The 14,552-nt window shown below is 41.4% G+C and overlaps 1 protein-coding gene across 3 annotated transcripts in view; it reads right to left on the reverse strand.

The window, feature by feature from the left end:
- Positions 1 to 2,238: 2,238 nt before the first annotated feature.
- ELF1 (E74 like ETS transcription factor 1) overlaps positions 2,239 to 14,552 on the reverse strand; it is a 170,554-nt gene continuing 158,240 nt past the window's right edge. For all 3 annotated transcript variants that reach the window (XM_089668801.1, XM_089668802.1, XM_089668803.1), the window contains one exon: positions 2,239 to 4,142. In XM_089668801.1, the coding sequence (XP_089524927.1) occupies positions 3,527 to 4,142 (616 nt within the window). In that variant the 3' untranslated portion in view covers positions 2,239 to 3,526. The remainder of the gene's footprint in view (positions 4,143 to 14,552) is intronic.

Here is a 14,552-nt window from a genome sequence, read left to right on the forward strand (position 1 = left end):
CAGGCATTGGTTTTTCACTAAAAATGATTATACAATAGGTGGAGCTTGAACAAAAGGGTGTCATCATTCAGGCATGCTAAATTACTGCTAGGGCTGTAAAATGCCAAAATTCTTCCTTGCTGCATTAATATTTCTACAGACACCCAATATGCATGCTGATGCAGTAGAATTTATGCAGCCAAAACAATGGTCAAACTATAAGATCATCTATAGGAAGTTGATTGCTCATGCAAATAGGCATGGGCTTCTTTTTAATGAGAATCCCCAGGAACATTTTGGAAATACCTGTCAAGTATTCCAGTAGAACCACTGGATAGCTACTTTTTTGATATGGTGTCAACATCCTACCTTATGCAGTGAAATCCCTGAAGTGTTGTCACCCTCATTGCTGCTGTAGCTGTTTAGATGTTGGCACTGTTGATAGCCCCATTAGAGAATAGCCAGGCCTAGCTCTGACCACGGCCCTTTAGAGTGATAGCACATCTACAGGAGTATAGGACATGATGTAAAAAGACTTGCTCAGACCCTCTCCCCTCCCCAGCACTGTCTAGGGGAGGGGTCTCAAAACTTTCTAACAAAGGGCCACTTTATTGTTCTTCAGACTTTACGGAGACTGGGCAATGAGCGTAGAAAATGCCCCAGCATCAGTGGGAGTAAACAATGCCTCAGGCTTGGTGGTCAGTGGGAGGAATAATATTATCCCATGTAGTTACATAGTTAGTTTGGCTTAAAAAGAACAAAAGTCCACCCAGTTCAACCATAATAAAAGAAAAGTTATAATCCTACACCCATAGCTGATCCAGAGGAAGGCAAAAAACCCAGCACAGCATGATCCAATTTGCTCCTGCAGGGGGAAAAAAATGTGTATTAGTTGGAGGAATAGTGCTTCATGGTTGGCTTCAGTGAGAGGAATAGTGCCCCAACATTGATGTCAGTGGAAGGAACTGTGCCCACTGTTGGTGTTAGTAGGAGGAATAGTACTCCATCTTTGGTGTCACTGGGAGTGAAAGTGTTCCATTATTTATATCAGTGGGAGGAATTATGCCTCACCGTTGGTGTCAGTGGAAGCCCATGGTTGGTTTCAGTGAGATTAGTGCCCCATGATTGATGTCAGTGGAAGAAGTGCCCCACTGTTGGAGTCACTGTTGGGGTTGGGATGCCTCAATTTTGGTGTCAGTGGAAGTTATGGAGCCTCATGTCAGGAGGAGAAACTGGCTGAAATCAAACAGGGGATGCATTCGGCCTGCAGGCCACATTTAGGACACCACTGGTCTATCAGGCTTTGTTTACTATTAAAAATACCATATGTTTCGCTAAGACGCACCCCCCCCCCCCCAAAAAAAAAATGGGGTGAAATGTCTGTGCATCTTATGGAGCAGCCGGCCCGGTATTCCTGCCGCCATCGTGTTAGAATACTGGGATAGCCACTCGGCTCTTCTGTGCAGCAGAACCTATTCCTTGGTCCAGCAGTGTTTCTCACCTTCTTCTCTCCCTGGCGCCGGCATCTTTAGTGTGGGCACCCGGCTGTGACAGCTGCGGCTTCACAGCCGGGTGCCCACTGCGCATGCGTGAGAAGTGCTGCGCTTTGTGAATGGTCCAGCACTCTTCTGGGACCTGTCACATGTCCCAGAAGACAGGGAGGGAGGACAACTCTGCGGAAGTGGGAGCGGGTACCTGTCAAATTCAGGTACCAGCTCCGCCCCCCTTTCGCTCCCCAAAGGTCTGCAGTCTCTGGTCATCTCCTGTACTACGTCCGCAGTCTCTGGTCATCTCCTGTACTACGTCCGCAGTCTCTGGTCATCTCCTGTACTACGTCCGCAGTCTCTGGTCATCTCCTGTACTACGTCCGCAGTCTCTGGTCATCTCCTGTACTACGTCCGCAGTCTCTGGTCATCTCCTGTACTACGTCCGCAGTCTCTGGACATCTCCTGTACTACGTCCGCAGTCTCTGGACATCTCCTGTACTACGTCCGCAGTCTCTGGTCATCTCCTGTACTACGTCCGCAGTCTCTGGACATCTCCTGTACTACGTCCGCAGTCTCTGGACATCTCCTGTACTACGTCCGCAGACTCTGGTCATCTCCTGTACTACGTAGAATGAATTAAAATGGACAAAAACGGCAAATAAATGGAAAACACTTCTGCCACAAATCAAGCATAAATAAATTCACCTTTATAGAGAGGTGGCAGAATTTCTGATATGAACACACAGTGGATATAAACTGTAAAAAAAAAAAATTTCTGTGAATCGGATTTATTTTTCTTAATAAACCAATTAAAATACAAAAACAGGCTGAAAGTTATTTCAGATATTTTAAATCTTTTTTTAAATACAAATACAATCTCTATCAATACATAAAGAATAACTTTGAACTCTAAACATATATTGATCTCGAGTCTATAAAAATTGATTCTGTTTGGTTGAAATTTATGTTAAGACACGAATTTCTTTTTATTAAGCCCGCATTTAGCATTTTTCTCAGCATGTAAGTAAATATACATTATGTACAAATAAAAAAGGTACTCCACACCCTTACATTGCTTTCACATGCCTTGTAAAGGGTGGATTAAACAAAGGCACAACAGTTATTGCTTAAAGTCAATATTTCAAAAAGCAAAACTAACATCAGAATGGGAATAAATGCCTTTAGAACAGTGCAAAACATAAGTCGTATCTGATTTATAGATAACAATTCTTAAATTGCTGGCCTGCAAGTAGTCATGTATCAGTGGTATGATACAGAAGAAAAGTTCAGAACTATAAAAAAAAAAAAAAAAATAAGCTAAACTGTATAGGTTTGATGTGTTACAAGCTATCAAAATAGAATTTACAGACAGCACAGCTTATATGAACATACTAAAAGATTGTCACAATTTTTGTAGAAAAATATTTGCTTCAATGACAGTAAAAGTCTTGTCCTCATAGCAGAAAAGGCACGTTCCTTCAACAGGGGGTCCCAGAAACAAATTATACATCTATAGAATTCTCATTAATGTTCCCAACTGTAATTTATACTCACCTTTTCCGTGAGACTTCAGGCTGGTTTTATGATGCCGCAGGATCCCTTGTGCCCCTTCTCCAGGTGAGGCAGGGCTGTGATCAACATAGCACTCTGTATTATTACACTGAGTGCAGTGTACTGTGTTGACAACCCCTGCACTCATAGGAGGTCTTAAGTCTTTCAGACTGAATAACCATGGATGTCATTCTGAGGCTGAGGACATCAAGTGGCAAAAAAATTACAGAAGGGGACAGCCATGGAGAGGAAGTACAGCAGCCAGATATTTTTTGTTTTATTTTTTAACTAAGGGCAAAAAAAAAAGAAAAAAAAAATAAGTTCAGATTTAGGATTTAAAATCTAAACCAACTGAACACAAATTAAATGAGTTACTGCTAGGGAACTCTAAAGATAAAAAAAACAGGAATTGTGGTGGAAAAAAATAATGCACTTTGTAAAAAATTTTATGCAAACTGAAGAAGAGCCCATCACATTTGGGAAAACAATTAAATATGGAGGTTTTCTTTTTACTTGGAATCAAATTCCCAGATATCGTTCTCCTGTTTAATTTCCATCTGGGTTGGGAATCCATTTGGGCTGGCAACTACTAACACGCATGATGTTGGAATTGTTTGCTCAGTTTGCTCAACAGCTTGAGATGGGCCTTCCTGAGAATCTTGACTGTTGGTAACTTGAATAAATGTTTGTTTAGGCTCAGGTGATTTGATCACAGAAGTGATGACTGTGCCAGGAGTTTGGTTAAGAAGTGGTGAAGGGCTGGTTGAAAAGGACATAACTGGAGTGGTTGCACTGAAGACTGGAGATGAAGGCACACTGACTGTTCCATTACAAAGGCTTTGGACATTGCCATTCAGAACTTGCTGAACTTGGCTAGAGCTTAGGACAATGGACGGCGGAGGTGAGCCAGTTTTCTGAGGATGTAGCACCATGTTGTCCTTGAGTACGGTCATCGACTGGCCTGAAGGAATGGCTTGAAGGATGAATTTCTGTGAGCCTGCAGCAGCTGTTGGGTCTGTGCTTGTTATTACTGTGGTGAGAGGCACTGTCTGGAGTGTTACAGTATGCAACTGCTGACTGCCAGGAGAAACCACTACCGGGACCTGACCTGGAGATTGTATAGTCCTAAAATGTCAAAAAAAGAGGAGAGACAGATGAGTAATGCACCCATTTGCACACATCTGCAGTAAAAGGTATATATATATATATATATATATATATATATATATATATATCTCAACATATACAGTACATATGTTATGTGTTGTTACTGCACAGTGGTGGTAGAACTTTACTGCAGTCTTTAAATATAGTACAAATCAGTGTGCTTTTATAACGCAGTTGTGCTTGTGATGCAAGCTAATTTGAATTTCTAAATGCACACCAATTTGCATTTTGTTTCTTTAAATCATCTTTAAAGCAACACACCATAAGACCCTTTCAAAATTATGTGCACACAGTAATGAACATTTACGTGTTAAATGCATTTGACAGATGCATTAATGTGCACTTGTAATTCATATTTATATCTGTTATTGTGACTTATTTTAAACAGGTTTTGTGTTCATTCTTTATAAAAGGTAAGGGAAAGAACATTAGCAAATAGAGATTTTGCATGCACAACTGCACAAAATACACATAGAAAGCATCACTAAAAGGCAGGAGCTACTGAGCTCTGTAAACAACAGGCTTTCAGCAAGGTGAAAGGAACCTAGATTTGCACCTGCTAGCTAGAAAGAAGAATGCACATTGTTAATATACTATATTTCACATTTACCAACAAAATTTTAACTTCGGGACTTTAAAGGTGCTCAAAGACAAATGTGTTATATTAAAACCATTACAAACTGTGTTTGATCACAATAATAAAAAAAATATACGTATCATCACAAGGTCCAATTACTTTCATTCTATAGCAGTGAAGGTGTTAAACAATCCCGACATTTACTTAACTGTACATATTATGAAAATATTTGCCTTTGCTCTGCTAGAACAGAAAATATATACAAAATCACTATTAATTCCCTTTAATATTAAACTAGCTTAAGTTTAAGCAAAGAAGCATATAAAAAAAAGAGCCCTGGAAGAATGACACAATAGGTTTTCTATGCATGCCTACTTTCAGAAAATGTCCTTGGCCATACACTTACTTGGTTATGAAATATTCATGGTTGGTGGCTGTTATCAGCTGATCTTTGTTCACAGCTCCATTCATCAAAATGCACAGATGGCAAAATGGTGGTGGGTGTATTTAGCACCCTCTAACACAAAGTTTGTACACATTTTGAGCTAAAAATATCTATATTTTTATCTCTGCCGCACCAGATGAAATCTCCAGAAAATGTAGCACTTGGCACACTTACACAGTTCGAGCAGATGTTTTAATCTGCTTGCATTTTTTGGTTTATTACCCATAACGCACCTTCCTAGCATAATACTGGCTTAGTGTGTTGATAGCTGTTGCACACAGCAATCAGGGGGATATTAACAGTACAGTGCAGCACAGATTTAAAAAGGAACAAGAGCTGAAAAAAAGACTTTCACACAGCATAATTATACAATTGCAAAGTTTGTTACATCCGTATGTAAAAAATATAGCCAATGTGCTTTGAAAGTAGCAAGCAGTACTATAAAAGCATCTAAAACACAGTTGGCATCTTTAGAAAGCAAATGTTGAAACAGCACACTATATAAAACAATAGAAAGTACATAAGGATGTGTAATTTGAGATATAAAATAAGACCAGCTATTGTTTTAAATGTTCTGTTCCAAAAGTGTATCTAAACCAAATATGTTTCACATGTAATAATGTTTGAGCTTTTTGTATTCTTTACATTTCTGTCTCAGTTAAAACACTTCCTTTTCTACAGTGACAAAGCTGCAGCACTGCCATTCATTCCTGCCTGCTCCTAAGCTGAACACTTACCAGTTTTCTCTCATGTCTGGCTGCAGTCACAGCTGGGTTGCCAACTATCAAATATACAGTGTGTAAAAATCGCCTGAGTTTTATACTGTTCGTGAATGTCTGTTACAGACGGTGGCTCTCCGTATAAAATATGGCCACTGGCCAGCTTCAGAACTGCACAGCCAGGTGGGCGTGTGGTGATGTCATGGCGCCCACTTGGCACCTTTTACGAATTGTAGGAGGGGGAGCAGAGAGCAGGAGTGCCGGGCAGGGGAGGACTGGAGTCTAGAATAAAGAGGAAGGATCAAAGAACAGACAACTGTGGTCTGATTGAGCTTGCCCTCAGTGGCAGGAAGGTGAGCACCAGGACGGGAAGGAGTCCAGCCGGAGGATGAAGAAGCAGAGGACGACCATGGTCTGACTGAGTCTGCCTCACTGTTCTGCCGTCCTACAGAAGAGGCATGTCAGTGAGATCCTGTCAGTCCCAGGCCACACCAAGTCTGTGGGGGAAGGGCGCTGAATACACTAAGATAAGGGGGGGGGGCACTGATTTAAAGGTTCTCCCTTACATTAGTAACCCCCTTAACCTTAATGAATTCACTCTGCGGAAGGTCTGTGATCACCAGAGCCCCCCACTAGAGTTCCTGGTATCCCCCTTTAATAAATGTCCTCAGAGTTCCCCTTTATTTTTAATTTTATTTCAGGTACTTATATAGTGCCGTCAATTTACGCAGCGCTTTACATATATATTGTACATTCACATCAGTCTCTAATCCTCAAGAGGTGTACAGTCTAAGGTCCCTAACTCACATTTATATACAAGGGCCAATTTAGACAGGATCCAATTAACCTACCAGCATGTCTTTGGAGTGTGGGAGGAAACCAGAGTACCCGGAGGAAACCCACGCAGGCACAGAGAGAACATGCAAACTCCAGACAGGAGGTGCCGTGTCTGGGATTTGAACCAATGACCCTAGTACTGCCAGGCGGAAGTGCTAACCATTTAGCCACTGTTATAATAGCCTTTCTCAGAGTCTTCCTCCACTTCAGGATCCCATCTTCCATATTCCTCACAAAGCAAAGGAGACTCATATAATAGATTCCAAAGTAAAAGGATACATTTATTAAATGACTTACATTGGAGATAAAAATATCAGCTCTGTGGCTAACTCAACCAGCCTTGCAAACAATAGGGCATGTAAACCACGTTTTTCCAGTAGTTAAAATGGCCACGGCAGCACTTCCGGTTTTCCTGCGTGCGTCTTGACGTCAGGTCCCCTAACACCCCCTTAACTACTGGAAAAACGTGGTTTACATGCCCTGTTTGCAAGGCTGGTTGAGTTAGCCACAGAGCTGATATTTTTATCTCCAATGTAAGTAATTTAATAAATTTATCCTTTTACTTTGGAATCTATTATATGAGTCTACTTTGCTTTGTGAGGAATATGGAAGATGGGATCCTGAAGTGGAGGAAGACTTGGAAATAATACCTTACCAGAGATATCATGATAAGCTTATGAATACTACCAGAGGGTAATGGTATTTAATATCACTATCTTGAGTGTTCACTATATGAATTGGAGTGGTCACTGAGTGTTCACCATAAATATTGAAGTGTTCACTATAGATGGAATTTTGTTCACATTTAATAATTCTGAAGTATTAAATATATTTTGGGTTTATAATATTTTTTTTTTCTCTCTCTTGCATAATCACTAGTTTTTCATAGTTGAGTGGTTTGGACTGATGCACTGATTTATTTTGCACGTTTTACTGTTATATATTATTGTGGAAGATAATGCACTATATCAGTGTTCTTTTTTTCGAGGTATCACAGGATTGAAATAGGATTGGAATTCTTCTTAGTGGACTCATTTGTATTTGCTTTGGGTGGATTTCGGATTGAATTGGACTATTTTGATTATTTATAATATATATTATTTTGTATAATTTATTTATAAGTTATTTTTTAATTTTATAAGTTATTTTTGAGAATGTTGGAATAGATACCGTATTTGCCGGCGTATAAGACGACTTTTTGACCCTTGAAAATCTTCTCAAAAGTCGGGGGCCGTCTTATACGCCGGTACACATGTTAGGGGGGCTGCGGCATTAAGTACAGGGGTTTGCAGGGGCTGACGTCTCTTACCTGGATCCAGTCCCACGACGATCCGGTCCAGGAAGCGCGGCGTCTCCTTCAGTTCGGCCACTGGATGTTCGTGCGGCTGCGCGGCTCCGCCTCCTCAGCGGTGATTGGCCGCCAGAACTGTAGCTCAGGAAAGGCACACAGGCGGCCAATCACCGGCGAGGGGGCGGAGCCGAGCGGCCCCGCAAAAATTGAGTGCCGGAGCAACAGGTAAGTGCTCTGTGTAGAGGTGCTGCTGCAACCACATATGCTGGCTGCAGCAGCACCATACGAGAACAGGGTCAGCAAGTCTCAGTGGGAGGAATAGTGCCCCATCATTGGTGTCACTGATACCAATGATGGGGCACTATTCCTCCCACTGATACCAACGATGGGGCACTATTCCTCCCACTGACACCAACGATGGGGCACTATTCCTCCCCCCCACTGACACCAACGATGGGGCACTATTCCTCCCCCCCACTGACACCAACGATGGGGCACTATTCCCCCCCCCCACTGACACCAATGATGGGGCACTATTCCACCCCTCACTGACACCAATGATGGGACACCATTCCTCCCACTGACACCAATGATGGGGCACTATTCCTCCCACTGATACCAATGATGGGGCACTATTCCTGCCACTGATACCAATGATGGGGCACTATTCCTGCCACTGATACCAATGATGGGGCACTATTCCTCCCACTGGTGTGCATTGGAAGAGGGGTAGTCTTATACGGCGAGTATAGCCCAAACACTACATTTTAGCAGGAAAAGTAGGGGGGTCGTCTTATACGCCCAGTCGTCTTATACGCCGGCAAATACGGTAGATAGAATAGTCTCTGAGAAAGGTTATTATAATAGTTCTACTTTCTAGGGAGAAAGTGTTACTTTCAAGTGGGTTATTCACATATTAAGGTGTATTGTATTTCATTTAGCCATTCTGCTGCCCCCTTTACATCTGAGTCTGTAAGATTTACCCTTACAGTGTAAGGGAGAACCATGTGGACTCTGACAAAGGGGAACGCTGATGTAAACGGCAATGCTGCAAAGTGCAGATTCTGATGTAAGTGGGAAATCTGATGTAATGGGGAACACTGCAGACCATAATGGAAGGGGGAATGCTGCAGACTCTGATGTAAGGGGGGGAGGGGGCTCTGGTGACTAGAGACCTTCTTGCATCAGAATTTCCCTTTACACCAACATCTGCAGCATTCCCCTTTACATCACAGTCCACAAAGTTCAGGAACGAGCACACGAGTGCCCCCATAGCAAGTGGCTTGCTATGGGGGCACTTGCCGGGGGATGTGCAGAGCACCGGAGAGTGACCTGAGAAGAGGAGGGTTGGGGCTGCTCCGTGCAAAACCATTGCGGCAACACTTTAAAAGCCTTTATGGGTTACCAGTTTAAAGTTACACAGGAGGTCTGGTGCTAGAACTATTGCTCTCACTCTGACTTTTGTGGAAACATCTGACATGTGAGATGAAATCACTGTTTACATATGTGTGCAAGACCTACATATGCGCTCGCATTTCATTTGCGCATGAGCATGGGGGGACAGGGCACTTTAAATTTTTTTAATACCAAATAGGCTTTATTGAAACTTCAAAAGGTTCATAATACAACATACCATGAGAAAAGTATATGTTTAAAAGATATACATCAACTAGCAAAGTCACATCACTATTAAAGTAGCACCTTCACCCATGTTGGAAAGAAAGAAAATCGAATCATCTATAGGCTACCTTACAATTAGACAGAGGCTAAACTTGATCACCCTGTGTCTTTTTTCATTATCAACTGTAACATGTAAACTATGTATTATTGAAAAATAATTATGTGATTCTGTTTTACTTCCTTTCACACCATCAGCAATACAGCCCAACACAGTTCCAAGGCAAAGACAAGGCAAAAATCCTTATGTCCTATTGATTCAGCGAAGCCAATGTGCTGCATTTGTGCGATGAAAAAAATGCGGACACGTAGCATTTTTGTGCACTGCATTCTGACATGCTGCAAAAGCATTCAGTTAAAAAAAAAAGCACCAACGCTTGTTGCAAAAGCACTGCAGGGCATCACAGTCAAGCAACGCATCCTTAGTGTTATACAAAACAAAGCATTCTTTTGTGAGAATTGAGCTCTACGTGAAGTAACTTTGCTGCGATATTAAATAAGCCTGCTGAAAGATAGTCCACATCTGGCACATTGTAGGTGTGTCAGAACCTTGGACCCCTGCTGCACTCTGTGGATCCTTCCACTGTCCATGTCAATACTGTGTGCTGTAGTGGTGCAGGGAAGAAACCACTGGGCATAGTGAGAGATGCCAGCATCCCTTCCAGCAGTGCACAATTCAGAATATTTTCTAGAAAAAAACTTCTCTCTTCAATACAGCAGCATGGGCAGAAAGGCATTACTGACTTACTCTGTAGGTCACGTTCTTGCTTGGGTTTTTTAAAAATGACAGAGTTGCTTTAATGCATGATTGCACACAGAAGGTTCATACTTTCCAATTATAAACATAGGGCTGGAAAACAGCTGCAGTACAGCTCCAAAAGTATCATGCAAATTAGATGCTAAGAATCAAAATCTGATTCCACAGTTTCACTCACTGATATATCGTCTTCTATAACAAATTACAATTAAAGAATAGATGATAATTGCATTATATGACTTGTTTCTTTTATGTTGAGCATTTTTACAATAAATATACTTACCTAAACCACAATTCCACAGAGGTCTTTGCCATATGGTCTGCACTCAGTTACACTACCTAGCAGCAAAATTTTCTAAATGCCGCATTGCACCACCTGTGCATAGGTGTCCTAAAGGCCACTGACTTCAATGAAAGACCCTTATAGTGCACATGTCCTTTAAGACTGATCAAAGGATAAAAGAGGTGTTTCTTTTCTAAGTGGTATCTGCAAATATCTGTGTTAATCTTTTTACATATGTGGAATCTGCAAGTACCTGTTTTAGACTTCAAATTAATCCTGGTGGCGCCCCCGTGAACCTAGACCCACAATTTTTATTGGACCTAAGTAAGGTGAGGCTGAGCATTTTTGTTCGGCATAGAAGGAGAGTGTAGTTGCTGGGGGAGAGGGAGATAGAGTGGAACTGATCATTAACACCGGAAAAGGGAGGTGTAGTAAAGCTGGAATTCCCCAGCAGAATTGTCTACAAAAAATTTAGTTTTTGAAGCATTTGCTTGATTTTGTAATCGTTGAAGTGTTACTAAACCCAGGACCCTGCATTCACTATATCTGGTCTCCCACACTACACAGAACATAGAAATGCAATCACTTTAGTAAATATAAACTGCTAAATACCTTTTTTCATCAGCAGTATATAGCAGTCTGAGCATTGTTTTCTGATTGTCCTACGAGGTTGCATGACCCCTGACCAGGGGCGGACTGACAACTCATAGGGCCCCCGGGCAATAAGGGATCATGGGGCCCCTTTGTCCTTGCCCAAACTAAAAAAAGCCTATGAAAAAGGTACCAGGGGCAACTCATGGGGCCCCCTACTGACTCCGGGCCCTCGGGCGGTGCCCGAGTTTCCAAATGGTCAGTCCGCCCCTGCCCCAGACTCTGTCTGGACAGTGCTGATTGACCCTGTGCTGATCATATGCACCCTCCCAAAGAATAAAAAGCAATACACTCCAAAATGAGCATGTGCAGCTCGCCCCCAAGAATTTGTATTATCAGCAGATGGATTTGGGACATTAGATAAAGGGGAGGCTCAGAGAAAACAGGATCAAACAGCCTTTTTACATGAGAACGATTAACCCCTTAGGTTCCACAGTGGGTAGAACAAGCATGCTTTACTGCATATACAGACTGATTTTACTGTTGTGGGTTTATTAACACTTTAAAGGGGAGAAATTGAGGACTGTTTTTGACAATAGTGATAGGAAATGGAACACGAACCTGTGGGAGGTATCATGTCTGAATGGTCATTTCTTTTTCCTAAGTAACAGAAGACCATACTCTTTCTCCTGATGTGTGAAGTCATGATGTAGCTGTTGGCAATAGCCATGACACATCTTTGACAAGGGATGGGATACAGCCAAAAGGAGTGTGATATAACTGGCAAGGACAGAGCTTAACACATTCAGGACTCCTACATAACCTTGTGAAGTTGAAAAGTTAGGAGTCTGTCAGTATGGTAGTTGGACACAGTGTTTGGTGACAACATACTGTAGACAGGATAGCGCTGTGAGGAATGAGTGCAGAATGGCAGAGACATTAGAACACAAATATGGTGAAAAGGTAGCAGCCATAAGGCTCAGGTTTATAGTAAAACTATAGGCCAAATTTTTTTTTTTTCATTATGGATAGAGTAAGGGAGGGTTATAACCCGACAGATTTTTGTTCACACCATCTGTGTCCCATTGCGTAGATTTCCCTTCACTTCCTGTTCTATAGCCCAACAGTAAGTGAGAAGAAATCCCTGCAAATTAAGGGAATTCCTTGGGGACCTCCAGGTCACCAGAACTAGTGTCCCCATTAGAAGATTTCTACTCTACAACTTTTCTGGGGATTTTCTTTACCTTCACTTTCAATAATGGTAAACAGAACAAATGGAGAGGGTGAATCACATTTAATGGAGGTACAGATAAACGAACAAACAAAAAAAAAAAAAAAAACAACTAACAAGCCTTCTAATCCCTCTGCACTCTATCCAAAACTAAAAAAAAGTTTTGCCTTTAGTTATACTTTAAGGTGACATACAAAGCAAAAAGGATCAATAAGTCTATAGCACTGAATAGCAGTGAATGCAACAGGCGGTTCTAAGGAGAGAGATCCGGATCAGGGTGTAGTGCAGTGTGAACACAGATGCAGATATGATCAAGGTATAGTGTGAATAGTGGAGGGGTGAGGAGAGAGAATTGCAAGAGAAGCCAATGCTGACAATGGGTGGAGAGCTATAGAGAATATTAGGCTGGATGGGTAAGGGGCTACTACAAAACCTAATATGCGTTTCTTAATCTACATCAGTGTAGATTGAGTTGGGGGGTAGGTATAATCTCTCTTTATACCACAGAAAAAGAAGGACTGAGATTCATATGTACTGTGAGCAACTCATCAGGGCTAAGAATCATTATGTGCTGTGAATAGCTGATCACTCAGGTCTAGACTCTGCTCTTAGCACCAAGCACTCACAGAAATCCTGGATTCTCCAGTGAAAACTGTAGTTTTGTTCACTTTTAATAATAAAATAGGAGATTGTATTTACAATCAAATATACAGACTAATGAATAATCTCAGTTGTGATTGGTTTACTTGAACGTATTGACAGCATATAGCAAAGACAGATTGCAAAGAACAGTGGTTGCAGTTATTAGAAGGGATAGTCACCAAAAGTACAAAACAAATTGAGTCAACACCTCTGTGTCCATAAAGTGTCACTAAACCTACAAGAATAAAATCTGTCTGTATACGCAGTAAAGCATCCTTGTCATACTCACGCTGGCACCTGGGAGGGGTTAATCCTCAGCTTTGTGTAAAAACCCTGGTTGATCCTACCAGCCTCTGCTCCTCCCTTCTTTCACTGTCCCCAATTCAGCTACTAATTCTAGAGAGCAGCAGTGGCAACAATGAGCATGCTCTTCTTTATCTGTGTTTCAATACAGGCCATTTCCTCTGTGATTGGAGCTGTGCAGGTCACATGACTGTGCCATCATACATGTGGGCATATATGCAGATGCTGAATAACAGCCCACATCCTCCCTCCACCTCCATGCCCAATAGCTAGCAAAATACACAACGGGTGGGATAGTGAAAGATTATCATAGATGTGTAGCGCCGCCCACATCATGTTGTTCCTGAATAATTGCAAAGCTTGGATTTCATATATGTACTTGTATGACCATTTTATACAAGGATGTAATGTTAAACCTATATTTTTCTACTGTACCATCAAAGACCTTTTTTTTTCTGGGTCCTGTCATATGACTGGGAAAGCACCATCTGGACACAAGGGTCACAGTTCATGCTTTCTCTTCTGATGTACAGAGATGCATAAGAGGGGAATGGAAGTTCCACCTATGATCTGTTTCAGCACTTGGCTCAGCATTAAATATGAAGGATGTGACCACTGTATATAGCTATGGTGCACAGGAATGTATTTTTTTTTTTTTTTTTTAAATAAACTACGCAAACATGAATAGCATACTTTGGCAGAACATATAAAGGTTTTCATGGGGTATGTGTTTAGTATCACTTTAAATTGTAGCCTCAATTTAAATATTAAGTATATAAAATATTTGTGACGCTGTATGAAAGTTTCCAAAAATTTCAAAGTTTATGAGAAAAAAAAATATCACCCAAATGGCCCTGATCAAAAGTTTACATACCCTGGAATGTTTGGCCTTGGTATAGACACACAAGGTGACACACACAGGTTAAAATGGAAATTAAAGGTTTATTTCCCACATCTGTGGCTTTTTAAATTGCAATTAGTGTCTGTGCATAAATAGTCAATGAGTTTGTTAGCT

Source organism: Staurois parvus, unplaced genomic scaffold (genome assembly GCF_062004578.1).
Source record: "Staurois parvus isolate SC_StPar_1 unplaced genomic scaffold, SC_StPar_1.0 ptg000064l, whole genome shotgun sequence".
Lineage (NCBI taxonomy): Eukaryota > Metazoa > Chordata > Amphibia > Anura > Ranidae > Staurois > Staurois parvus.